Source organism: Lampris incognitus, chromosome 3 (genome assembly GCF_029633865.1).
Source record: "Lampris incognitus isolate fLamInc1 chromosome 3, fLamInc1.hap2, whole genome shotgun sequence".
In the NCBI taxonomy this organism is placed as follows: Eukaryota; Metazoa; Chordata; class Actinopteri; order Lampriformes; family Lampridae; genus Lampris; species Lampris incognitus.
Genome location: NC_079213.1, coordinates 3,006,546 through 3,034,262, shown reverse-complemented (window position 1 = coordinate 3,034,262; position 27,717 = coordinate 3,006,546). Strand labels below are relative to the sequence as shown.

The 27,717-nt window shown below is 46.0% G+C and overlaps 1 protein-coding gene across 1 annotated transcript in view; it reads right to left on the bottom strand.

The window, feature by feature from the left end:
• cmah (cytidine monophospho-N-acetylneuraminic acid hydroxylase) overlaps positions 1–27,717 on the bottom strand; it is a 68,080-nt gene that overhangs the window by 17,499 nt on the left and 22,864 nt on the right. Inside the window, 4 exon segments of the mRNA XM_056275738.1 lie at positions 2,813–2,893; positions 14,345–14,535; positions 20,031–20,140; positions 26,933–27,024. Of these exon segments, the coding sequence (XP_056131713.1) occupies positions 2,813–2,893; positions 14,345–14,535; positions 20,031–20,140; positions 26,933–27,024 (474 nt within the window).

Sequence of the window (27,717 nt, the reverse complement as noted above, 5' to 3'; positions counted from 1 at the left end):
CGGCCTCCCACCCGCAGACACGGCCAGTTGTGTCTGTAGGGACGCCCGACCAAGCCGGAGGTAACGCGGGGATTTGAACCGGCGACCCCCATGTTGGTAGGTGACGGAATGGACCACTACGCTACCCGGACGCCTCGTCATGCCAATTCTTATTCAGTAGATGGCCTCATAGACATGCCCCAGAACAGTTTTAAATCCATATGTGTCGGTGGTGTGTTAAAGGTTCAAGGGCAGCAGAGAAGGACCAGGATTCAGGAAACAGACTGAAATCTCATGTTGTGAAAAATGCAGAATCCTGAATGTTACACTTACAGAGAACGGTGCAAACCAGCGTGAAAAGAGCAGAGGTGCAGCTCGCCAGTAACCTGGAAAGCGTTGCACTGGTCCTTTATAAATCTGCCACGAAGTTTGTGTGAAAATCTCTTGATGCTCAGTAACTCAGGTGCAGAGGTCCCAGAAAAGCTGCATCAGCTCGTCTGGACAGCGGCTTTTTGTGTATAAAGCCTTAGTGACAAACTTCTGGACGAAGGTGTGGTAATGTTTGTGTGTCAAGTTTTTACTATGTTCTCAGTAGTAACTACTTGTGAACTAGCAACTTACTAGCTTGGCTTTCACCGTTGCACCGAAGAATATTGCAGCTGCTGAAGCCTCAGTAATGTGAAAACCTGTTAGATCGTCTCGTCTCAAGTTAGTAGGTGCAAGGACTTCGTAACAGCTCAGTTCTTACACAGCAGCAGCAGTGCTGCAGGCTGCTGTTATTTAGTGTGGTATAAATCAGAAGGGGGAGGGGGATAATCAAGACCGGACTACAGGTTAGGTTTATGAGTCAATCGCATCATAACGTTGAAGGTAAGGTTTGGATATCAAACACTGCATATTTTCCTCGCATGCACATACTAAAAACATGCAACTCACCAACATCACTGAACCAGTGGGCGCCCTGGTCTTGTTCCCCTGCAACAAGACGGTCGTGACATGCGAGTCATCGGTCGCAATAGAGCCATATTTGAGGTACGACTCCTATTTCCTTTTGAAGGAAGCTTTCTTTTTTTCTTTTTTGCAGTCCCCGCCTCTGCTGTCTCCGCACCATCATCACCGTTACACCTTTTATTTCCTCTTCTGAAGAAACTCCCGAGAGACTGTTTCTTTACTCATGGTTGCCAGCTAGTTAGCTGGCGGCAACACGCGCATGGAGTAGGTCAGTGGGTGACTACCGACTGATGACCTCGCGTGCGTTGCATGACTCAAGTTTAACGAAAGCACGCTCGCCCTGTTGTGGCGTGACAGGGAACGGTAGGAGAGGTGCAGCACAGACACACCGTGCCAAGTTCAGTGTCAATAGTGCAGCACGAGTAGCCTGGAATGACATAGATGAAATATATCTATATATCTTTTTTCTCATCTATTTATTTTGCCGAATCATATCATTCGCTCATGCCCCGGTAGCGAATGCTTTGCGGCCCAGTGCTGGTCCGTGGCCCGGTGGTTGGGGACCGCTGGAAATCATTCAGTAGATGTGACAGCTAGCCTAAACAAGGACTCACATGGTGACCACAAGCAACTGCCAGCAGACAGCGAGCAGTGCTTTGTGGGGATTTATGGGACTGTATCCTTAATTAACCTGTTGTATAATAAAGATTTAATTGAGGGCATCCAGGTGGCATGGCGGTCTATTCCGTTGCCTACCAGCACGGACATCACTGGTCTAGGGGTGGGAAGCCAGATGTGGATGTGTCCTGGTCGCTGCACTAGCGCCTCCTCTGGTTGATCGGGGCACCTGTTGGGGGGGGCGGGGCGGGGGGAATAGCGTGATCCTCCCACGCGCTGCATCCCCCTGGTGAAACTCCTCACTGTCAGGTGAAGAGAAGCGGCTGGTGACTCCACATGTATGGGAGGAGGCATGTGGTAGTCTGCAGCCCTCCCCGGATCAGTTGAGGGGGTGGAGCAGAGACTGGGACGGCTCGGAAGAGTGGGGTAATTGGCCGGATACGATTGGGGGAAAGGGAAAAAAATCCCCCCCCTCCAAAAAAAAAAAGAAGATTGACTTGAGAAAATGTTGAGTAGGAAACATAAGGTACCAAATGGAGTTCTGACAAAACGAAAAGCAGTTGACTTGCTCGTGTTACTACCAGACCTGGAGGCCTCGTCTACATAGCAGCAAAGCCTAACGTGTGAAGTAAACATAAGTAAAAATTAAAACTCAAACCTGTAATATGGATTAAATTTCACATACCAGGAATTTTTTTTCTTTTATTTGTTTGGATTCCCACCCCCCCCCCCTTTTTCTCCCAATTGCCAGCCAATTACCCCACTCTTCCGAGCCGTCCCGGTCTCTGCTCCACCCCCTCTGCCGATCCGGAGAGGGCTGCAGACCACCACATGCCTCCTCCCATACATGTGGAGTCACCAGCCGCTTCTTTTCACCTGACAGTGAGGAGTTTCACCAGGGGGACGTAGCACACGGGAGGATCACGCTATTCCTCCCAGTTCCCCCCCCACCCAGAGGAGGCGCTAGTGCAGCGACCAGGACACGTACCCACACCCGGCTTCCCACCTGCAGACACGGCCAGTTGTGTCTGTAGGGACGCCCGACCAAGCCGGAGGCAACGCGGGGATTCGAACCAGTGATCCCCGTGTTGGTAGGCAACAGAATACCATGCCCCCCAGATGCCCTCATACCAGGAGTTTGACTCTCAAACAGAACACAACATTTAAGAAACTGCAGAAAGTAAGAGGAAAAACAATTTAAAATGAATTATAGTACTATAAAAAGTAAAAACATCTTTGCATGTAGTACATGCATTGTACATACCAAAATACTGGTCTTGATGTATCACCGACATAAATGGGGATATCTGGCCTCCTTTCTGACAAGTCTTTCAACGTGGGGTAACTGTGGAACAGGGGAAACGTGAGGTATTTAAATGATGTCATAACGGATCCTTTGGAAAATAGGCTAAACCTCATCTCCGACCCGTGTTGCATTCTCACCTGAGAAACAAGTTGTGTTAGGCAAATGTAAACACGGGTAATATGATGGATCCAACTCAATGACAGAACAAATAGCTCCGTAACAAGAATACACTTGCACAAAATGTAAAGAATCATGGCTTAAAGACAAGACACCGTAAGTCTTTCACTGACAACAACTATTTGTTATTCTGTCACAGTGGTGCAGTGGTCAGCGCGGTCATCTCACAGCAAGAAGGTCCTGGGTTCGAGCCCCGGGGTAGTCCAACCTTGGGAGTCATCCCAGGTCATCATCTGTGTGGAGTTTGCATGTCTCTCGTGTCTGCGTGGGTTTCCTCCAGATGCTCCGGTTTCCTCCCACAGTCCAAAGACATGTAGGTCAGGTGACCTGGCCACCAGGCCCTGTGATGGCCTGGCGGCCTGTCCAGGGTGTCTCCCCGCCTGCTGCCCAATGACTGCTGGGATAGGCTCCAGCATCCCGTGAACCTGACAGCAGGATAAGCGGTTTGGATGATGGCTGGATGGATTATTCTATACATCTTATTGATTTTGCTGTCTTATTTATTTTTTAAACCTAATTCTGTCCCCTCATTTAGATGACAGAAAGCCACTTTATTTGATATTGTATCTTCTGAGCCGTCCCGGTCGCTGCTCCACCCTCTCTGCCGATCTGGGGGCGGCTGCAGACTACCACATGTCTCCTCTGATACATGTGGAGTCGCCAGCCATGGAAAGATCACGCTGTTCCCCCCAGTTCCCCCTCCCCCCCGAACAGGCGCCCCGACCAACCAGAGGAGGCGCTAGTGCAGTGACCAGGACATATACCCACATCCGGCTTCCCACAAACAGACACAGCCAACTGACCTTTCGCAAAGTCCCGCCCCCCTTAGTTACTGTTGCTATGCCCATCAAGCATTTCAGAACTATCCAGGAAGTAGCCGGAAAACACCAAAACATGAGGGAAGAAATCAGCACATTGTGTGGGTAAAAGTGACAGTAATAATACGTTAGCTGTATTAGCTATCAATAATAGCTAGTAGCTAGCTTAGCTTGGAGCAGACAGGTATTTTTGTTGATTTTGGATGGATTAAGATGGCCATGTGGTCTGCTATACTGCCAAATCTATTGCCCACATTGCGCTTCTTGCGTTCTGGGTTTGGGGAAGGGAAAGAAAAGAAAATTACAACCGTCCAAACTTTTCACATATCTAGTATCCGGTCTGCAGATCCCATAGGCACACCCTTTCAGCATTTTGCTGTGTTTTTGAAAGCTTGATGGACCGTTGCTAAGGTAGGATTGGACCAGCACCGTTCTGAGGCGGTACTTTGCGAAAGGTCAATTGTGTCTGTAGGGACGCCCGACCAAGCCGCAGGTAACATGGGGATTCCAACCAGTGAGCCCCGTGTTGGTAGGCAACGGAATAGACCACCACACTACCCAGACGTCCCTAACATTGTATAGTTACAATGAATGTGTTCTCTGCATATAACCATCCTATTGTATAAGAGCAGTGGGCAGCTGCAGCGCCCGCGACCAACTCCAGCTCTTCTCTTCTTTCCACTGCCTTGCTCAGAGGCACAGGCAGGAGTATTAACCCTAACATGCATGTCTATTTGATGGTGGGAGGAAACCGAAGCACCCGGAGGAAACCCACGCAGACACTGGGAGAACATGCAAAGTCCACACAGAAAGGACATGGGACGGCCTGGGTTTCGAACCCAGGACCTTCTTGCTGTTAGGCAACAGCGCTAACCACTGGGCCACCGTGCCGCTCCAGTCTTTGCTTTTTATTTTATTTTTTTACATGCAGATGTAAGATGGTGAAGGTGACGCATCATTTATGCTGTAATGTTTTATTTTTGACATGTCTCATTCCCGGTTCAATTTACGAGGTAATCTGGGAGTAGCCACTGGGGGGCGCTCAGTTTGTTGATATGCCTGGTTGAACAGCTGTTTGGGCTGCCGTCGTTGGTCGTGGTGGCCATTTTAGGTCATAACGTTTTTGATATGTTAAAGGTGACAAAAGACAGCCAAGAGAAAATAACTTCTGCACTACTCGGACCAAAGAACGCCGACTCCTGTCCGTTTTCTCCTGACTCCAACCACACCAATCAAATAACACAACGCAGAGGGAGCCAGGGAGGAGGAGGCACAAATACAGGGCTAGGGAGCCGGCCTGCAGAACCAAGGGCTACACATACTTTGTCCCAATCAAGTTTTTCTCCGTACAAACAAATTTACATTTGCAGACCAACAGTTTGTTCAGTTAAACAGCTGATGATACACAGTTTTATGTGTCCACTAAGCCCACTTCCACTCTCCCCTCCATTACCCTCACTGCTTGTCTCCATGATATACAGATATGGATGACTAACAATTATCTGGAAACCAACAGTAATAAAACTGTGCTCCTTGCTGGCACTAAATCTACACTCTTGAAAACTAATATTTGCTAACTCCCTATTGTTGGAGCCGCCACACCTGTCTCTTCTTAGGTTAAGAGCTTTGGTGTTATCCTAGATAGTAGCCTTTCCTTTTCCAGTCATACAAGCACTGTCTCCCAGATGGAATTTTTCCATCTGTGAAACATCTCCAGACTACCCCCTGCTTTAACACAACACTCCATGGAAGCCTTAGTCAATGCTTTGGTCACATCACACATTGACTATACTGCCATGCGATCCTGGCAGGCCTCCCAAACAAACTTATTCACTGACTTCAACTGAGAAGACAAGGGTCTAGCTAGTGACTTAGGGCCCTATTGTGGCGGAAGTGCCAGGTGCCTTTCACTGGCAGAGCATAGTGAGCGGGACTGAGTGTAGACCCGAATGAGGGAGTTCAGGTAGGTGGGAGCCGTTTTAGTTGCTGTTTTGTAAGCGAGCATCAAGGTTTTGAATTTGATGTGGGCAGCAACTGGGAGCCAGTGCAGGGATATGAACAGTGGAGTGGCATGTGCTGTTTTGGGTTGACTGAGGACCAGACGCACTGCTGTGTTCTGGATCATTTGCAGAGGTTTGAAAGTGCATGCAGGGAGACCTGCCAGTAAGGAGTTGCAGTAGTCAATGCATGATATTACAAGAGCCTGCATCAGGAGTTGTGCTGCATGCTCAGACAGGTAGGGTCTAATTTTCTTGATGTTGTACAGGGCAAATCGACAAGACCGAGCAATTGAGGCCACGTGAACCTTAAAGGTTAGCTGGTCATCAATCATGACACCCAGGTTTCGGGCAGACTTTGTGGGCATGAGTTGGGTTGGTCCGAGCTGGATATTGATCTGTTGTTGTATGCATGGACTGGCTGGGATGACAAGGAGCTCAGTCTTAGATCGGTTAGGCTGAAGGTGGCGTTCTTTCATCCATGCAGCGATATCAGCAAGGCATGACGATATCCGTGCTGAGACTGTGAGGTCATCTGGTGGGAATGATGGGAAGAGCTGGGTATCGTCAGCATAGCAATGGTATGAGAAACCATGGGAGCAGATGATTGCACCAACTGAGGTGGTGTATAGTGAGAAGAGAAGAGGAGTGAGCACTGACCTTTGAGGCACTCCTGTGGATAAGCTGTGCGGTTTGGACACTTCTCCCCTCCAAGATATTCTCAAAGATCTCCCTGAGGTAGGACATGAACCAGCAGAGGGCAGATCCTGAGATACCAAGTTCAGTGAGTGTGGAGAGGAGGATTTGGTGGTTAACCATGTCAAAGGCAGCTGACAGATCTAGCAGCAATAAAGCTGAGGACTGACCAGCAGCTCTAGCCAAATGCAGTGATTCCATTAGTGACAGGACTGCAGTCTCAGTAGAGTGACCCCGCTTAAAGCCAGACTGTAGTTTTCAATGTGGGCTAGGTTGAGTGTAGGTTTTTTGAGCAGCAAGGTGACCCGAGCTTGCTTAAATGCAGTGGGGAACACACTTGTTGTAAGCGAGAAGCTGATTATGTGTGTGACTGCGAGGTTAAGTGCAGAGGAAATGGTCTGTAGTAGGTTGGATGGTATCTGGTCCAGCGGACAGACTGATGGTGACTCAAACACCCATAAAACGGAACCGACAATCACAATAGTCATTATTGCAAAATAATATATCATTCCCAAATACATCACCAAACTGGCTGGCCAGATTTAATCCGTGCAGATTTTAATTATCTAATTCCACCGTGACATTAATGAGGAGTGAGATAAAAATCTCTTACAGTCTTGTCACACTTAAATATGTTCATGAACAGATGCACTAAGCTTCGATACTTAAGTGTGTGCCTTGATCTCAGAGTCCTGTCCCTTCATACGTTGCAGCACAAACCACTGAGTCATGCTTGTTGTCATGATCACAATGGCATGTACCCAGAGTTTCTCCCTAATCCTGGTCGGGAGGCGTAACTCATCTTCATTGCTGGACTGTCATCCTAATGGATCACAGAGCTTGGTCAAAGAGTTCATAGGTCAGGTCTTCCCTCGTCCTTATCTTGTTGTAATTCTCCAAGACCGTACCTTCAGACCTTGTTACACTCAAGTGAGTTTCCAACACACTCCTCTGCTATCAACTAACAGTTAATAATAGGCCTTTATTAGTTTTAGATTAGATTAGATTGTTTTAGTAGCCGCGTGAACAAGGCTGATGGAATTTGTTTTCAGTACATGTGAAACTCTGCAGCACAATACATACACAATTCATATGTGGACAACAGCAGACCCTCCCCATATTATCACTAACAATACAGTTGCACAATAGCAGAAACAAACATATTACACACAACAATTAGAGCAGGGTTGGGCAATCTTATCCAGAAAGGGGGTGGGCTTTTGTTCCAACCAAGCAGTTAAACACCTGATCCCTTTATTTAACCAGTAGAGTCTTTGCTGAGGAACTTGATTAGGAGACACAGGTGTGTAACTGCTTGGTTGGGACAAAAACCTTCGCTCATACTGGCCCTTTCTGGATAAGACTGCCCACCCCTGAGTTAGAGGAATGATAGTATGCATGCCAGTGGTGTGTGAGGAGGGGACTATAGGGAGGAATTCGAGGGCTGATAGCTAAGGGGGAAAAAACTGTCTGTGAAGTGTTTAGTCTTAGTGGACAATTACCTGTACAGCCTCCCTGAGGGAAGGAGCTGGAAGAGGTGATGAGCAGGATGTGAGGGGTCAGAGATGATCTTCTTTGCTCAGGATGTGAGAGGTCAGAGATGATCTTCTTTGCTCACAGATTTCTATTTTTAAGTGTTTTTGCTGTATATATTGTGCTGTCTGTTTTCTTTTTACAGAGAGTTCTTAACTGTTGATTGTAAATTGTAAATTGTATATTTCAAATTGGAATGCGTGTGTACCTGTTGTACTTTGCTGGTTGCACATTTTGGAGCTCGTATCTTTTTTCATTTCACTGCACTCGGGACTTGTACTTGTGTGTACGTGACAAATAAAACTCTTGAATCTTGAATGTACAATCCGGTGAGTATGTAGAGATTCAACTGAGGGGAGTGGCTTGCCTATGATTTTGGATGCCTTGTTGAAAATCCGCAGCAGTTTTTCCCATGTTTGACTGTCCATGCCACTGTACCATCCTGTAATAGGAGATGTTACGATGGACTTGATAATGCCTGAGTAAAACAGAACGAGCATTTGATGTTTGATCCGGTATTTTTTAAGCTGCCTAAGAAGTAAAGTCATTGTTGAGCGTTTGCAATGATGTGTTCAGTGTTAATTTTTCACTTCAGGTTATTGCAGGTGCATGTTTCAAGGAATTTAAAAGAGTCGGTGGTGGTGATGGGGTCTCTGTTCATTTGTATGGGTGTTTTAGGATTAGGAATGCATTGGAAGTCAATAATGAGTTCTTGGATTTTGGCTGTATTAAGCAGAAGGTCGTTGTTTGCACACCAACTGAAAGCTTGGTCTACTTCAGTGTGGTACTAGGTTTCATCATTGATGGAGATGAGGCCTACAATGGCTGTGTCATCTGCATATGTTATGATTTTCACAGAACTGTGGATGTATAGTGGGTGGTGTAAAGTGAGAAGAGCCAGAGGGAGAGAACACAGCCCTGAGGAGCACCTGTACGGAGGGTAAGAGGGTGTGAGGTTAGGTTATTTACACCTTCATCCTCTGTGGCCTGTTCCACAGGAAGCTCCGAATCCAGTGGCATATGGCTGGGTCAATGTTCATGTCCAAGAGTATGGTAAAGAGTTTGAGTGGGGTGATGGAGTTGAAGGTGGAACTAAAGTCTATGAACAGGATGTGTGTGTAGGTGTTTGGTGATTCCAGGTGTTGCACGGCATGGTGGAGGGCTATTCTAACCGCGTCCTCAACAGACCAGTTGGCTTGATAGGCAAACTGATATGGGTCCATCATTGGGGAGGTGCAAGATTTCACGTGTGACAGAATGATACCCTCATCATGGCCACAGATGTCAGGGCAACTGGTCTGAAGTCATTGAGGCAGGTGATCTTTGAGGACTTTGGCACAGGAATGATGGTAGAGAGTTTGAAGCACTGTGGGACTGTACATTGGCTTAGAGAGGTGTTAAATACGGTGAAAAATATTGGGGCCAATTGTACTGCACAGTGGCTCAACAAATAGGACTGATGCCGTCTGGCCCTGCTGTTTTCCTCATGTTCAGCTTCTTGAATGTAGCTCTCACCTCATCCTCCTGGATGCAAAAGTGTGGCATTGGAGTCGGAGTAGGGGGGATGGCTGGTGGAATAGGCTTTTCAAACCTTGCATAAAACTTATTTAATTTATCTGGGAAGTTATGGTCCTTATCTGGAGGGGAGCAGGGGCGTTTTTTGTAATCTGTCATTTCCTCAAGATTTTTTCATATTGAGCTGGAGTTACTGGAAGAGAACTGTTGTTCCAATTTTGTGGTGTAGCTGGACTTTGCTTTTCTTATTGCAGCATGAAACTTATACTTGGCTGCTCTGTCTTGAGCTCTGTTTTTTGTTTTTTTCTTTGTACGCCCAGTTATTTTCTTTGTGTAGGAGGTGTAATTCTTTGGAGAACCAGGGTTGTTTATTGACATGCAATGTCACTGTTTTGGTAGGGATGTACATTTCCTCACAGAACTTGATGCATGACATCACTGTGTCAGTGAGTTCATCGAGTGAGTCGCAAGCAGCACTAAATACACTCACTGGCCACTTTATTAGGTACACCTTGCTAGTACCGGGTTGGACCCCCTTTTGCCTTCAGAACTGCCTTAATCCTTCGTGGCATAGATTCAACAAGGTACTGGAAACATTCCTCAGAGAGTTTGGTCCATATTGACATGATAGCATCACGCAGTTGCTGCAGATTTGTCGGCTGCACATCCATGATGCGAATCTCCCGGTCCACCACATCCCAAAGGTGCTCTATTGGATTGAGATCTGTTGACTGTGGAGGCCATTTGAGTACAGTGAACTCATTGTCATGTTCAAGAAACCAGTCTGAGATGATTCGAGCTTTATGACATGGCGCGTTATCCTGCTGGAAGTAGCCATCAGAAGATGGGAACACTGTGGTCATAAAGGGATGGACATGGTCAGCAACAATACTCAGGTAGGCTGTGGCGTTGAGACGATGCTCAATTGGTACTAAGGGGCCCAAAGTGTGCCAAGAAAATATCCCCCACACCATTACACCACCACCACCAGCCTGAACCGTTGATACAAGGCAGGATGGATCCATGCTTTCATGTTGTTGACGCCAAATTCTGACCCTACCATCCGAATGTCGCAGCAGAAATCGAGACTCATCAGACCAGGCAACGTTTTTCCAATCTTCTATTGTCCAATTTTGGTGAGCCTGTGCGAATTGTAGCCTCAGTTTCCTGTTCTTAGCTGACAGGAGTGGCACCCGGTGTGGTCTTCTGCTGCTGCTGTAGCCCATCTGCCTCAAGGTTCGACGTGTTGTGCGTTCAGAGATGCTCTTCTGCATACCTCGGTTGTAATGAGTGGTTATTTGAGTTACTGTTGCCTTTCTATCAGCTCGAACCAGTCTGGCCATTCTCCTCTGACCTCTGGCACCAACAAGGCATTTTCGCCCACAGAACTGCCGCTCACTGGATATTTTCTCTTTTTCGGACCATTCCCTGTAAACCCTAGAGATGGTTGTGCGTGAAAATCCCAGTAGATCAGCAGTTTCTGAAATACTCAGACCAGCCCGTCTGGCACCAACAACCATGCCACGTTCAAAGTCACTTAAATCACCTTTCTTCCCCATTCTGACGCTCGGTTTGAACTGCAGCAGATCGTCTTGACCATGTCTACATGCCTAAATGCATTGAGTTGCTGCCATGTGATTGGCTGATTAGAAATTTGCGTTAACGAGCAGTTGGACAGGTGTGCCTAATAAAGTGGCCGGTGAGTGTATATTCCAGTTAGTGCATTCAAAGCAACCTCGAAGCGAACCTGACAGATTTTATTGTTTTCTTGGTGGATTTAAGCTTTTGTCTGTATTTTGGGATGCAGAGTAACACAGGCAAGGCAAAGCAATTTTATTTGTACAGCACATTTCACACACTAGGGCAATTCAAAGTGCTTTACAGAGTGACAAAATTACAAAGGTAAAAGGTATGCAATTTTTACAATTAAAAATCTTAAAAAAGTGCAAAAGTAAAGACAAAAAATACAAAGGATAAAAGACTTAAAAGTAAACCAGTTAGCTAAAAAGATGTTACAGGGCATGGTAAGCGGTACAAAATAGGAAGGTGTTCAACTTTGATTTAAAAGTGGTCAGGGTCGGAGCTTGTCTGATATCATCTGGGAGGTTATTCCAGGTCTGTGTAACATGACAATAAAATGCTGCCTCACCATGTTTTGTTCTAACTCTTTGGACAGCCAATAGGCCATCCCCAGATGACCTAAGGGTCCTAGAAGGTTCATATGACACAAGCATGTCAGAGATGTATTTGGGCCCAAAGCCACAAAGTGATTTATAGACAAGCAGCAATACTTTGAAATCAATTCTCTGAGCTACTGGTAACCAGTGGAAGGACTTTAGGACTGGTGTAATGTGATCTAATTTCCTAGTCTTCATTAGGACCCGAGCAGCAGCATTCTGAATAAGTTGGAGTTGTCGTGTGGTGGAAATCTGAAAATAAGGAGTCTTGCAAGAGTAATAGATTAAATAGAAATTTAATGAGCTTTCTGCAGAAAGGATCGGACACAGAATAGCTAGGCAATCTGCAAGGTCTGATGATGAGGGGTCGGAAAGTGTATGCTTTATAGGGGAGGTTGCAGGCAACTAGCTGATAAGCAAGATGCCTGTACCTGGCCGTTAAAGGATACATTAGTATAAGGATATATTAGGTTAAATAATACATTAGTATAAGGACACATTAGGTTAAAGGATAACTGGTAAGTTTCTGTCACAGCCGAATAGCTTTTTTTGACAAACCTGTGAACAGACCATTGCAATAATCTAATCTACTGGAAATGAAGGCGTGGGTAAGCCTTTCACAGCATGGTTGGACTTCCCCAGTGCAGCCCTCATAAATGCACGATAAGCATTCGAAATTGAGATGTAGCAGTGATCCAATGTTTTGTTTTCTTTGCTATGGCAAGTGACTTGTTGCTTATAATTTGAGGGACAGGTTTGTATGGTTGAAATCACCTAACACAATGACAGACGTGTCAGGGTTGGAGCTTTGAACAGAGGAAATATGTCGTGAGAGTTAGCTAATGGCTGTGTTAGCATTAGCTTGTGGTGGAATGTGAACACTAACTAATACAATTGAAGTGAACTCTCTCGGAAGGTAATATGGTCTCCAGTTCAAACTGATGAATTCAAGATCTTAAGAGCAGTAGTGATGAAGGATTGTTGTGTTGTTACACCAGCGCTGATTGACCATGAGACAAATACCCCCACCTTTTGACTTGTGAGGTACTTTGACTGACCTGGCGGCTCTGATGATACTGAAGCCGGGGGGGGGGGGGCGGTGTTACCGCTTGATCAGGAACCGGTTGATCCAGTCATGCCTCAGTAGAGCAGAAGGCTGAGCAGTCTCTGTAGTCTCTGTCGGTTTGTGTTAAAGACAAAAGTTCATCCATTTTATTTTTGAGGGATCGCACGTTGGATAGGATCAGTGCCGGTAGTGGGGGGCTGATAGGGCCGTCTCCTGAACCTGGAGAGCACCCCTGTTCTCCATCTCCCTGTGCTAGGTGTATTTCCCCAGGGTCGCAATCCAGAGTTGTTTACAACCAGTATATCATCTGGAATGTTGGCAGAAACGTTGGCAGATAGTCCCAAATCGCCAAATGTAGTCCTCCTGATGTACAGCAGCTCCTCACGGTTGTGTTTCCATAGACATGGTGCTCTTCTGACATTAACAACAGAAGTGCAAGACACTGCAGCAGAGCAAGAACTGGGGCAAGCCTCACATCGGCCAAGGAGAAGGCACCTTATAGCACCACCTTTGACCTGCTACACATGAGCTCCAAGCATCCATCCAAGCAATGTAAACATAGCATAGCTGATACATGGTCAAAGATTAAAAGTGAGCAAACATAATATATGGATTGCTCTCACACCCTTGATCAAATCACTTTTTTAGACATGCAGTCGTTGTATGCCAACTGCACAGCAGAGAACAGGAAGGACTTGGCCCGGGTGGTAAAGTCAGCACAGAGGATTGTGGGAGCTGTGCTCCCGGACCTGGATGCTGTGCATACTGGCCGCCTACAGAGGAAAGCCAGCAGCATCAGCAACGATGCAACACACCCAGGTCACTGCCTGTTTGTTCCCTTGCCATCGGGGAAAAGATACCGCACCATCAAAACTCGAACTAACAGGCTGTGGAACAGCTTCTTCCCCAGAGCTGTAGCCTCCACCCCCCCACCCCCCCACACACATACACACCTGCCTATAGCTGCTGAGGACTAACTGGTACTAAAGCCGCCGCAATATGGACAACTGTGTGCAATAACCCCATGCACTATTCTGAACTTTAAAAGCCGCTGCTATCTTTTATTGTCTTATCATCATTTTTACTACCTCACTTATTTATACAAATGTTGTTTATTCTTGGTTTTTTTTATCATTTACCTTGTCTAGTGCTGCTGGTCTGAGAGTCACCAAACGAAATGTTGTTGTGTGTACACAATGACAATACAGTATCTTGTCTTGTCCGTATGACAGAAACATAGACGTGTCAGTGAGAACGCCTGTATTGTGATGTATGCTGTGTTGAAACACATCAGTGACTACATACAGAATCGACTGCGATAGGAAGTTGGCTTTTGAACATCGCAGGCAGTGGGGTGAGAACCCATCTTTATCCTTCCGTGATGAAACGGAAGTATGTCAGCCATGTTTGAGGGAAAAAAGTATATTTTGTTTAACCAGACATCTTACATTTTATACCTGTGTATTTAGGAGCCCAAGTGACAGGTTCATAAAAACACAAACATTACAGACCTGAGGTGGTCGGAGTGCATGTGGCTGATGTAGATGAAGTCGGCGTTGCACAGTCTGTCCATGGCGTCGGGTGGCGGCTCGTGGTACAACCACCACCCACGGGCAAAGGCGGGTCCCTTCAGCCACGGGTCGAACACGACCCGTCTCCCTCCAAGGTTCAGCTCCATACAGGCATGGGTCAAGTAGCGCACCTATCCCCAGCAGGTGGGGAAAGAGATGCTTAATTTTTATTTACTCATTCATTCATATTTATTTGTTTAACTTTTATTTAACCAGGAAGTCCAGCTGAGATTCAGAAGCTTTTTTGCAAGGGAGAGCTGGCCAAGATAGCGGCATACACACAAAACAGTACAAATAAATACACAAACACCACTGAAACATAAAATGAACACATAATGTAGATACCAGAGTGAGAGACGAGCAATAAGACAACAGTAGCCTATAGAAAAAGCAAGATTCAGCGGACTTAAACTGCAGTCACACAAGTCAAGTCAATTTTATTTGTATAGCCCATTACCACAAATTACACATTTGTCTCAGTGAGCTTTACAGCAATACAACAGTACTGCTGTAAAGCGCACTGAGACAAATGTGTGATTTGGACAGGACAGGTAAAAAGGACTGGATGTTCCCTGTCATCATCTGGGGTGATGTGAAAGTATTGGCACTGCTACTAGGAATGCAGCTTGGATAAATAAAGTACTGGTGTTTCCTGTGTGAATGGGATAGCCGAGCTAAAGACTCACATTACATTAAAAAGAACTGGCCGCTAGTGGATCCGCGGTGGTGTAGCGGTCTAAGCATGGGCTTTGTGTCGATGCAGCTGCCCAATGGGGACCGGGGTTCGCGCCCGGGTCTCGTCAGATCTGACTATGGCCGGACTCGATGAAGCAGCAATATTGGCAACGCTGTCTTGGGGAGGGGGGTGGAGTTGGCTTGTGTTCGTCACATGAACGCGTCTCTGGGTGTGTCGGAAAAAGCAGTGGTTCGGCCTGGATTCACCTTGTCACAGAAGTGGGGAGGTGTCTCCTTCGAGACTGCCGGCCGGAGAGATGCAGTTGACTAACGCATGTAGTACGAGGGTGGGTGTTTGAACTAAAATAGGGATCGATTGGCCACTAAATTGGGAGAAAAGGGGAAAAATCAGAAATAAATTCATTAAAAAAAAAAGAAAAGAAAAGAACTGGCCGCTCCGTAAGCATTTCATTCCAGGCTGGAAAAGTGTGGCGCACAAACCACTTGTCCGCCCAACACAGATATCTCTGCCTTCTCTTCATATAAAACTCGGCTTGATGAAACATTTTGTGAAAGCAGTGAACAAAGAAGGTGATGGATTTCACTATTTGAGACACACGTTTCCGAGAATAACTGATGCCAAGATGAAGGGAGGCATTTTTGTTGGTCCACAAATCAGACAGGCCATCAATGAAGGAGTTAGAAGATCTGCTAGTGGGGCCAGAGAAAATAGCATGGAAGGCATTTAAGGATGTTGTTGAGAATTTTCTTGGCTACTACAGAGCATGAAACTACACTGAGCTGCTTGACAACATGCTTAAAACATACAAAACCATGATGTGCAACATCCATCCATCCACCCATTATCCAAACCGCTTATCCTGCTCTCAGGGTCGCGGGGATGCTGGAGCCTATCCCAGCAGTCATTGGGTGGCAGGTGGGGAGACACCCTGGACAGGCCACCAGGCCATCAGAGGGCCAACAAACAACAATAACAACAATAAAATAACAATGAGAGTGAAATAATCTCCCACACGGAAACTAGCTGCTAGGCGCTGGACTGATTATGCGCCACCTGGACCTGGACAGCTATCAAGACAGACGTGTGTTGAAACAGTGATCACAATAGCCACGTATTCACCGACCCCAAAAAGACCTCTGGTAGTTACAATCCTGCTCTATTTACCAAAGGAAAAGTGTTGGCCAGGTCTTTTGCTGTCTTCTTTTAATTGTGGGATTCTACAAGATCCTTGGATTCTTCAGCCCGGCTTGTTTCTGTTGGAGAAGCGCAGTTGGTCCTGGAGTGGCGAGCCAAACCCATGACATGAAGTGCAACATGTCATTGAAAATTCATTTTCTGCATTCACCTTTGGACTTCTTCCCCGCTGATCTTGATCAGTAACAAACATGGTGAAAGGTTTCATCAGGACATTGCGACCATGGAAAAGAGGTATCAGGGCAACTGGAATCAATCCATCAATGCTGGCCGACTATTGTTGGAAACTGACATGAGAGGCACCAGATGCTGAATACAAACGAAAATCAGCTGCAAAACATTTTAAGCTCAGTTGAATTAACACAATGTGTCAGCATCATTATGCAATTAAACATGTTAAATTCAATAAAAGTTATTTTAATGTTTCTCAAAATTCCTACGTGATACTGCAAATCTGAAATTATTTTTGTGTTCATCTTGACACTGTCTATCATAATCTCTAATTTTTTTTTTCAGGAAGCAAAAAGTTTGAAAAAATGAGTTGTCCTGTGAACCTGCCTCTCCACAACATGTAAGATCTTGTCAGGCATTATGGCACTTAAGCTGAATGGGCACATGAGTCAATACATGAGTGAAACTCAGGAATTGGGAACAACACCATCATCAGCATCAGCTACTGGTTGATAGAGCAGTCACCCAAGACTCCAAGACCAGACAGACCGACCTGAGCACAGTCTGGATTGACTACAAGAAAGCCTACGAGATTCAATGCCCCACACCTGGTTACTGGAGTGCTTGGCACAATACAAAGCCAACAGGACAGTAATAGCCTTCATTGAGAACCCAACTCGGCAGTGGAAAAAAAAACAACAACACTGGAGGCCAACTCAAAGACAATCACACAGGTAACCATCACATGTGGCATATACCAAGGTGACGCACTGTCCCTGCTGCTCTTCTGCATAGGCCTGAACCCCCTCAGTCAGATCATCACAAAGAGTGGATATGGATAAAGGTTCAGAAGTGGAGTTACCATCAGCCACCTCCTATACATGGATGACATCAAGCTGTATGCCAGGAATGAGCAAGACATTGACTTGCTGATCCACGTCACCATGATCTACAACAAAATCGGGATGTCATTCAGACTGGACAAGTATGGAGGAATGGTAGCAAAATGAGGAAAGATGGTGAGCACTGAAGGGATTGAATTACCAGATGGCAGGATAACAGACATACAGGACAGTTACAACTACCTGGATATTCCACAGGCATATGGAAACCACAAGGAGGCAGCAAGGGTCTCAGCTACAGCCAAATACCTCTAGAGAGTGAGGCAGAGTCCTGAGGAGCCAGATCAATGGGAAGAATAAGATCCAAGCCATCAACACATATGCCCTTGCCAGTCATCAGATACCCAGCTGGAATAATAAACTGCCCAAAGGAGGAGATAAAGGCCACAGATATCAGGACACAGAAACTCCTCACAATGCACGGAGGACTCCACCCCAAATCCAGCAGCCTGAGACTGTGAAATGATGGGGCTGAGGGTTAGTGAGTGTCAGGGCCACTATCCAAGATTAAACAAGAAACATCAATGAATACATCAGAAAGAGGGCCCCCCAGGATTAACGGCTGAGTGAGCACCTCAGGCAGCAGAAGACAGTGCGGAGGAAGAAGAAGAGGAGGTATCATGGAAGATCAAGCCCCTCCATTGGATGTACCATCAACAGATAGAAGATGTAGCTGATATCGAGAAATCCTACCAGTGGCTGGAAAAGGCTGGGCCGAAGGACAGCACAGAGGCTCTGATCATAGCGGCACAAGAACAGGCACTCAGGACCAGATCGACTGAGGCAGGGGTCTACCACACCAGACAAAACCCAAGATGCAGGCTGTGCAAAAATGCCCCTGAGACAGCCCAGCACTTAGTAGCAGGGTGTAAAATGTTATCTGGGAAAGCGTACACCGAAAAACATAAGCTTCTTAGGTGACACATATCTTCTCGACACACTTTCCTCACTTGTCCACACATTTCCATCTCTATTCTTAATTGCCTCAACCTGCTGCACATCCTTCCCAGCTTGGTCCTGCTGTCTCGCCAATTGGTACAACGCCTTCTTTAGTGCCCAACCTCTAATACAACTCATCATACGCCTTGTCCTTGGCCTTCGCCACATCTCACTTCACTTTATGCCGCATCTCCTTGTACTCCTGTCTACTTTCTTCACCTCTCCGACTATCCTACTTTGTCTTTGTCCACCTCTTCTTCTGTATAGTTTCCTGTACTTCCTCATTCCACCACCAAGTCTCCTTGTCTTTCTTCCTTTGTCCAGATGACACACCAAGTATCTTCCTAGCTGTCTCCCTCACTATATCTGCAGTAGTTGCCCAGACATCCGGCAACCCTTCACTACCACCCAGGGCCTGTCTTAACTCCTCCCTGAACTCCACACAACAGTCTTCCTTCTTCAACTTCCACCATTTGATCCTTGGCTCTGCCTTCACTCTCTTCCTCTTCTCGATCTCCAAAGTCATCCTATAGACCACCATCTGATGCTGCCTAGGTATACTCTTCCCTGTCACCTCCTTGTAGTCTCCAATCCCTTTCAGATTGCACCTACTGCATAAATTATAGTCCACCTGTGTGCATCTTTCTCCACTCTTACACGTCACCCTGTGTTCCTCCCTCTTCCTGAAATATGTATTCACCACAGCCATTTCCATCCTTTTCACAAAATCCACCACCATCTGTCCTTCCACATTTCTCTCCTTGACACCATACTTACCCATCACCTCCTCATCACCTCTGTTCCGTTCACCAACATGCCCATTGAAGTCCGCTCCAATCACCACTTTCTCCTCCATGGGTACACTCCACTTCATCCAACTGACTCCAGAATTCTTCTTTCTCTTCCATCTCACACCCAACTTGCGGGGCATATGCGCTGATAACATTCATCAACACACCTTCGATTTCCAGCTTCATACTCTCATCTCTCTCTGTCTGACACTCTCTTCACCTCTAACATACTCTTGACATACTTTTCCTCCAGAATTACCCCTTCTCCATTTCTCCTCCCATTTGCACCATGGTAGAAGACTTTGAACCCATCTCTGATGCTCCTGGCACCTTCCACCTGGTCTCTTGCACACACCCCTTCTACCTTCCTTCTCTCCATCATATCAGCCATCTCTCTCCCTTTACCAGTCATAGTGCCAATATTCAACGTTCCGACTCTCACTTCCACACTCCTACCCTTCCTCCTCTCCCACTGCCTCTGGGCATGCCTTCCCCCTCTCCTTCTCCCAACAGTAGCATAGTTTTCCCTGGCACCCTGTTGGTCAACAGTACCAGTGGCAGTTGTTGGTTACTTGGGCCTCAAGCCATCCGGTATGAAAATCTGATTTATGAGCCGCATATTTGGTTAAGGAAGGAGAAAAGGACTTATACTGGTTCCCTAGACAGAGGGACCGAGCAGGGAAGGTGCAGTATATTGGGTTTCAGAAGAAATGTGGATTTAATTCAGTGGAACATGAGTAAAAAAAGATACTTTGCAGATTAAGTGGCCTAGGAACTTGGAACATGGTAAAAAAGCCACTATAAATTGCATGTTTGTAAATTTGCAACAGCTATATAAACCAGTGGTAGAAAGTATCAAAGAGGACATTTGTTTGCATGTAAATCTTGGGGATTGTAGCTGTATCATTGTATCTGGGTTTCAGGATGCTCACCGTTGCCTCGCCATCCTGCAGTTCCAGTGGGTTGCGTGGTTTGGTAGACCACGGGTCAATGGGAGTCAGCTCCAGCAGCTGGAGTCCACCTCCATCCAACATCTCCACCTCTGTATGAGAACCAACAAAGCCTACAGTCAGGCTTTCTCCACATCCATCATGTTGATTTAAATAGGTGTCTGAATGCAGGGGGCTCTACATTTTACAGGTTGTAGGATATTTAATCGTGTCTATTTTCATTATTTGTGCAGCCTGCTAAAAAGAGATTGTATTTAGTGATTTAAGAAAAATGTAAAAATATTCCCTTTCCAGGCCAACTTTCCAAGGCAATTCTGTTTTTTTTTAATATTATTACAATCTGGGTCTTATTTTCATAGTTTTTGCCATCATACATATCAGTTATGATCTCATTTACTCATTACTCATTTACGCATTGTCGCCACACAACTCCAAACCTACCTACACTCCAACAACCTACTTGAACCCCTCCAGTCTGGTTTTCGCCCACTCCACAGCAATGAAACTGCACTCCTTAAAGTACTTAATGACCTCCTCATCTCTGCTGATACTGGAGCCCTTAACATCCTCATCCTCCTCGACCTGAGTTCAGCCTTCGATACTGTGAGTCACAACATCCTGCTCACCAGATTGAAAGATGTCGGTATTGAAGGCACCGTACTCAGCTGGCTCCAGTCTTACCTCTCCAACAGGTCACACTTCATCTCACTTCACAACCACTCCTCTGTTCCATCCACAGTCACACAAGGTATTCCCCCAGGTTCTGTACTCGGGCTACTCCTTTTCATCATCTACATCCTCCCTCTTGGTCAGATTCTCCGCCATTTCAACTTGGACTTCCACTGTTATGCTGATGACACCCAGATATACCTCAGCACCAAATCCCCTCACAATCCCCCCTCTCTCACATCAACTCCTGTCTGTCTGCAGTTAAAGTCTGGATGCAGCAAAACCTCCTCAAACTCAACAGTGACAAAAGTGAACTTCTCTTCATTGGCTCCAAGTCCACTCTCAGCAAAATCAACAACCTTGCACTCACCATTGATGGCACTACTGTCTCTCCTTCCCCCCAGGCACGCAACCTTGGTGTGATCCTTGATCCCACCCTCTCCCTTGAGCCACATATCCACCAAATGGTCAAATCCTCCTTCTACCACCTTCGCAACATCGCAAAAATAAGATCCCCTCTCACACGCCCTGCTGCTGAGATACTGATCCATGCCTTCATCTCCTCCCGCCTTGATTACTGCAACTCACTCCTCTATGGCATCAGTGCTAGCTCTATCAAGAGACTCCAATTGGTCCAGAACGCATCCGCCCGACTTTTAACTTTCACCAAATCCTGGCACCACATCACCCCAGTCCTAAAAGACCTCCACTGGCTACCCATCTCCCACCGGATCAATTACAAACTCCTGGTTCTTACCTATAAAGCCCTTCACAAATTGGCTCCCCCATACCTCACCGATCTCCTCTCTCCCTAGCAACCCTCTCGGTCCCTCAGATCCACCTCAGCCTCCCTTCTCTCTACCCCCAGGTCCAACCTCCGCGGCTTTGGTGACCGAGCCTTCTCCAGAGCAGCTCCCAGGCTCTGGAACTCACTTCCCCAAATCATTAGACTCAGAATCCCTCCCACTCTTCCAATCCCGTCTCAAGACACACCTTTTCTCCATTGCCTTCTCGTGCCCCCCAAACCGCTCATACACCCCTGGTCTGGGGCAGGCTGGGGACTGAGCGCTTGACCTGCATCTGTGATTTATGTGATTTATGATGTTTGTTTTTCTTTCCCTTTATATCTGTCCAAGTCGGCGAGTACTGCTGGCGTCGTCTGTGGCTGCCGCTTCTCCCTCTCGTAGCCCCCCTCCCCATCCACCCCTGTATGTCTGTGTTATGTTCATCTGTCATCTTGTTTCACTCCATTTATTGTAAAGCAACTTTGAGTACTTGTCTGTACCATTTAACCACATCTCTACCATGTAACCACATCTGTGCCATGTCACCACCATGTTATCATGTCTGTACCATGTTACCATGTCTGTACCATGTAACCACATCTGTACCACGTCACCACCATGTTACCATGTCTGTACCATGTAACCACATCTGTACCATGTCACCATCATGTTATCATGTCTCTACCATGTTACCATGTCTGTAGCATGTAACCACATCTGTACCACGTCACCACCATGTTACCACGTCTGTACCATGTAACCACATCTGTACAACGTCACCACCATGTTACCATGTCTCTACCATGTAACCACATCTGTACCACGTCACTACCATGTTACCATGTCTCTACCATGTAACTACATCTGTACCATGTCTCTACCATGTAACCACGTCTGCACAACGTCACCATGTTACCATGTCTCTACCATGTAACCACACCTGCACAACGTCACCATGTTACCATGTCTCTACCATGTAACCACATCTGTACCACGTCACCACCATGTTACCACATCTATACCATGTAACCACATCTGTACCACATCACCACAATGTTACCATGTCTGTACCATGTAACCACGTCTGTACCATGTCTCTACCATGTAACCACATCTGTACCACGTCACCTCCATGTTAACATGTCTCTACCATGTAACCACATCTGTACCATGTCTCTACCATGTAACCAGGTCTGTACCATGTAATCACGTCTGTAAAACATCTCTACCATGTAACCACATCTGTACCACGTCACCACGATGTTACCATGTCTCTACCATGTAACCACGTCTGTACCACGTCATCACGATGTTACCATGTCTCTACCATGTAACCACATCTGTACCACGTCACCACGATGTTACCATGTCTCTACCATGTAACCACGTCTGTACCACGTCATCACGATGTTACCATGTCGCTACCGTGTAACCACATCTGTACCATGTCACTAACATGTTACCATGTCTATATCAAGTAACCACATCTGTACTATGTCTCTATCGTGTAACCACATCTGTACCACGTCGACACCATGTTACCATGTCTCGACCATGTAACCACATCTGTACCATGTCTCTACCATGTAACCACGTCTGTACCACGTAACTACCATGCTACCATGTCTCTATCATGTAACCACATCTGTACCAAGTCTCCACCATGTTACTATGTCTGTACCATGTAACCACATCTGTACTATGTCTCCACAATGTTACTATGTCTCTACCATGTAACCACATCTGTACTATGTCCCCACAATGTTACCATGTTTGTACCATGTAACCGTCATGTTCTCGTAATGTGTGTTCCTGATACTGTCCTGTTTCCTACCAGTAAACCTTTCATTTTACTTGTCACTGCATCTCCATTTGGGTCCTCAATTCCTGCTCCCGTCAAGACAGATCAACTAAAAAAGCTCACTGCCTTAGTGACAAATGGTTGACAGGTTGTTCCTGTCTTTCCACTTTCAATGGCGGGTTTACATTTCAGAGCAGGCAGCCTGCCCTGCTGTGTAGGGCGCTGATGATTTTAAAGAAGTCACCAGGATGCATTTTGCAATTAACAGGCGCCTCGACCCACCAGAGGAGGTGCTAGTGCAGCGACCAGGACACACCCACATCCGGCTTCCCTTCCCACAGACATGGTCAATTGTGTCTGTAGAGACGACCGACCAAGCCGGAGGTAACACGGGGATTCGAACTGGAGAAAGCGCATTGTATTTTAATGTACGCATTTTGCTATATAAACAAAGTTTGATTGATTGGGGAAAAAAATGACATAGCCACAGTCCTGGAAAAATGTTTCTCAACCTAGTCCGGAACTACCCCATCCTTCACATTTTCAGTATAATCCTGCATAGGTAGGCCCATGTGTAATTACTCAACCATCATATTAGAGCACTTAATTATGCCACATTTACCAAATCTGACATCATCAAGTACTGATTGGTTGAGTAAGTACAAGCAGGACGAGTGGTTACACTGAAAATCTACAGGACGAGAGCCTTGAGGACTAGGCTGGGAACACCACTCAGTCAAAGCTCAGGGTACTATCAGTCGAATTTTTTTCATTATTATGTATTTCTAGTTTTCCCCTTATCCCACCTGATTAACCTAATGGCATATGGCCGGAGCTCTTGTGGAATAACTCCCCTGGCTCACGTTTCCACAGGAAGGAGATAGGCGTAACACCAGCTTCCTTCCAACTCGTGCCGGCTGCTCTCGCGAGTTTACACGCTGAAGCCTCCTCGCGTGGATTGCATCACCTTCAGGCCGCGAAGGAGGCGTAGGGAGAATGCTTTCGGTTGCTTGGCTGCAGGCGCCTGGATGGGCCAGAGGGGTCGCTGGAGAACGACGAGTCTCCGAACACTACACCGATCTACACCCACTATCCCTCGGGTAAGGGTGGCCTAATGAAGGCCTCACCCTGTGGACTCTCTGGCCCTGACCGGTTACGACAAGTCTGGAATACGAACCTCCCAGCCACATGACGAGCGGGTTGCAAGAGCGGCGGTTCATTCTGCTCGGCCATCAGAGTGGCCGGCTATCAGTCGAATTTTTACTGTACTGTAGCAACAAATGACCATCAACTACGGGGGGGGGGGGTATATAAATTATAAAATCAGGGCTGCCGTCCGGGATTTTGCGCCCCTATAAAGAATATGACTGAGCGCCTTTATTTATATAATTAATCAAATGATTAATTTATTATTTTCTTGACTTCTCTAAACATTAAACTCCTTCCTCTACCTTCATCCAATGCTACCAGCTTGCCCAACAATCCCCACATTAACAGCTTCTGCAACAAGGGACCCATCTTCTTAGTTTGACATATTTACATGCAAAATGCTCTTAACAAAAAGGAATGTGATACTATCATAGCCCAGATTTAACCTGTGGGCTCTTTCCTGTGGCTCTCTCCTTCCTGTGGATCACGAATCAGAGAGGTCTTCGACCTCTCGATCTGGCCATATGCCACTGGGTAATCAGGTGGGATCAGGGGAAAAACTAGAAATAAATTTATAAATATATATATATATATATATATAATCCATCCATTATCTGAACTGCTTATCCTGCTCTCAGGGTCACAGGGATGCTGGAGCCTATCCCAGCAGTCATTGGGCGGCAGGCGGGGAGACACCCTGGACAGGCTGCCAGGTCATCACAGGGCCGACACACACACCCATTCACACCTAGGGACAATTTAGTACGGCCAGGTCACCTGACCTATATGTCTTTGGACTGTGGGAGGAAACCGGAGCCCCCAGAGGAAACCCACTCAAACACGGGGAGAACAGGCAAACTCCACACAGAGGACGACCCGGGATGACCCACCAAGGTTGGACTACCCTGGGGCTCGAACCCAGGACCTTCTTGCTGTGAGGCAACCGCGCTAACCACTGTGCCACCGTGCAGCCATTCTCTATTCAAAATGTCAAATTTCACCAAAAACTGATATGTTTGCAGGTCTGGTTTGTGAGATTGAGATTGGTTTTCATTAGTGTTTGAGAGAGAGCTCGCTTGTCAGATGTTTCGCGGATGTGGTTGGTTTGTATATTTGCAGATATTGAAATCAGGTGCTACTTACAGAAATGGAAGCATGCCAAACATGAACAGTAGGGTTGTAGAGCTGATCAAGATTAGAAAGCCTTTGGCGTTGCTGTTGGCCTACAACGCATCACATTTTGGTTGGAACTGACAACCTTCTTTTATCCCATTAAGTTGTGTTGTATTGTGTTGCCTTCAACGCAGACTTTTGATGACTACTTCTTTTAGAGTGAATACTTTCTCAACCTGAAAAGTGTGTTGTACAAAATGTGAGCACTAGCACAACAGGAGTAGTTATTGCAGTCAACGGAATGCATCAGCTCCCTTGTCAAAACCCGACCCAACACTTGCAAAGCATATGCAAATTTCCAGATGCCGTTTGTATCGTGCAACATCCATTGCACGCTGTCCGTCTTGGGAGAGAGATCCTCCTTTGTTGCTCTCCCTGAGGTTTCTTCCTACTTTTTCTCCCTGTTAAAGGGGTTTTTAGGGAGTTGTTCCTTATCCGATGAGAGGGTCTAAGGACAGGATGTTGCATTGCTGTTAAGCCCACTGAGGCAAATTTGTAATTTGTGATATTGGGCTATACAAATAAAATTGATTTGATTTGATTTAACAGAAAACCTAAGCCTAACCTCTCATCCATCAACACTTCTGTCCGTCTGTCTGTCTGTCTGTCTGTCTGTCTGTCTGTCTGTCTGTCGCTATCTCACAAACCAGACCTGCAAACGTGTCAGTTGTTGGTGAAATTTGCCATTTTGAATATATATATATATATATATATATATATATATATATATATATATATATATATTAACAAACAAACCCTTTCAATGTACATTTTAAATCATTATGTCATTTTAATAACACTTCTGAAGAATGACTGATTTTTTAAAACGGATGTATTTATTTTCCTTTTCAATATTTGTTGAGCATCGTTGTGGCGCCCCCTCCAGTCTGGCGCCCTTAGAATCTTCATAACGTTATACCCACCTACGGCACCGCTGTATAAAATGATAGCTTTGTCACGGATTCCTGGCTTTCAAAACCTGCGACCTTATCCAGAATCATTATTTTGGCAAACAAACCAGTAGAAACAAGCGCCCCGGCCTTCAGCACCCAAAGCCCTTCCAAAACACTACGAGTCTTCGCATCTTCAGCTCACTGTGTGTCACAGCTTTCCAACATGGAGGAATCAGCTTAGAAACACAACTTAAAGAATACAAAAATCTTTTTATCTGGCAAAAAAAAAAAAAAGTACATGAAAATGCCACTCTAAAAGTAGGATAAATATAATCATTGAAACATTTTACTCGCTGTACCTTTAAAAAACATCATTCTGTATTTCTGAACCGAAAGATCCTGGGTTAGCCTTACCGAGTTCCTCCTGCGTGAAGCTGTTCGGAGGGTTGATGTATTCCATCGTTTCCACGTTCAGTTTCCAGTAATGTTTAGTACACTTGACCGTCCTGTTTAAAGCACATCAACACAGCAGAAAGCTTAAACAAAAAACTTAAGAAGAAACAAAAACTAAAATAAAAAGGCGGACACTGTAATGGAATGAGCATTTGAATAATAATGATATGATCCCAAACTCCCATCCTCAGACAGCAAGCCTACAGAGTTGCTTTTCAGGCCACCTCTCCTTGGAACGGTGGGTTTCAACCCAGAGACCCTCAGCAGTCTGCAGTACAGCAAATATCTGAGCGCTAGTTGAACTCCCACAGTGTAAAATTGAGATTCCATGGATCCATTTTTACATGCTGGAAATGAAATGAAAGTATTTTCTGCAAGGTTGTTAATTGGCAGCCTGAATCCCACCTGTCAAGTCAGAGCTGCTTCAACATGTGAGCCTGTTTAAGGGATATTGTTTTTTACAACCTCAGTCTTAATTTGATACGTTATGTCATCTTGCATGTTGGTTATAATATCTGAATAATGACCATATCATTCATTCATTCATTCATTCATCTTCAGCTGCTTCTCCAGGGTCGGGTCGTGGTGGCAGCAAGCTAAGTAGGGTACTCCAGACGTCTCTCTCTCCAGCAGCGCCCTCCAGCTCCTCCTGGGGGATCCCAAGGTGTTCCCAGACCACATTGGACATGTAGTCCCTCCAGCGAGTTCTGGGTCTACCCCGGGGTCTCCTCCCAGTTGGCCATGCC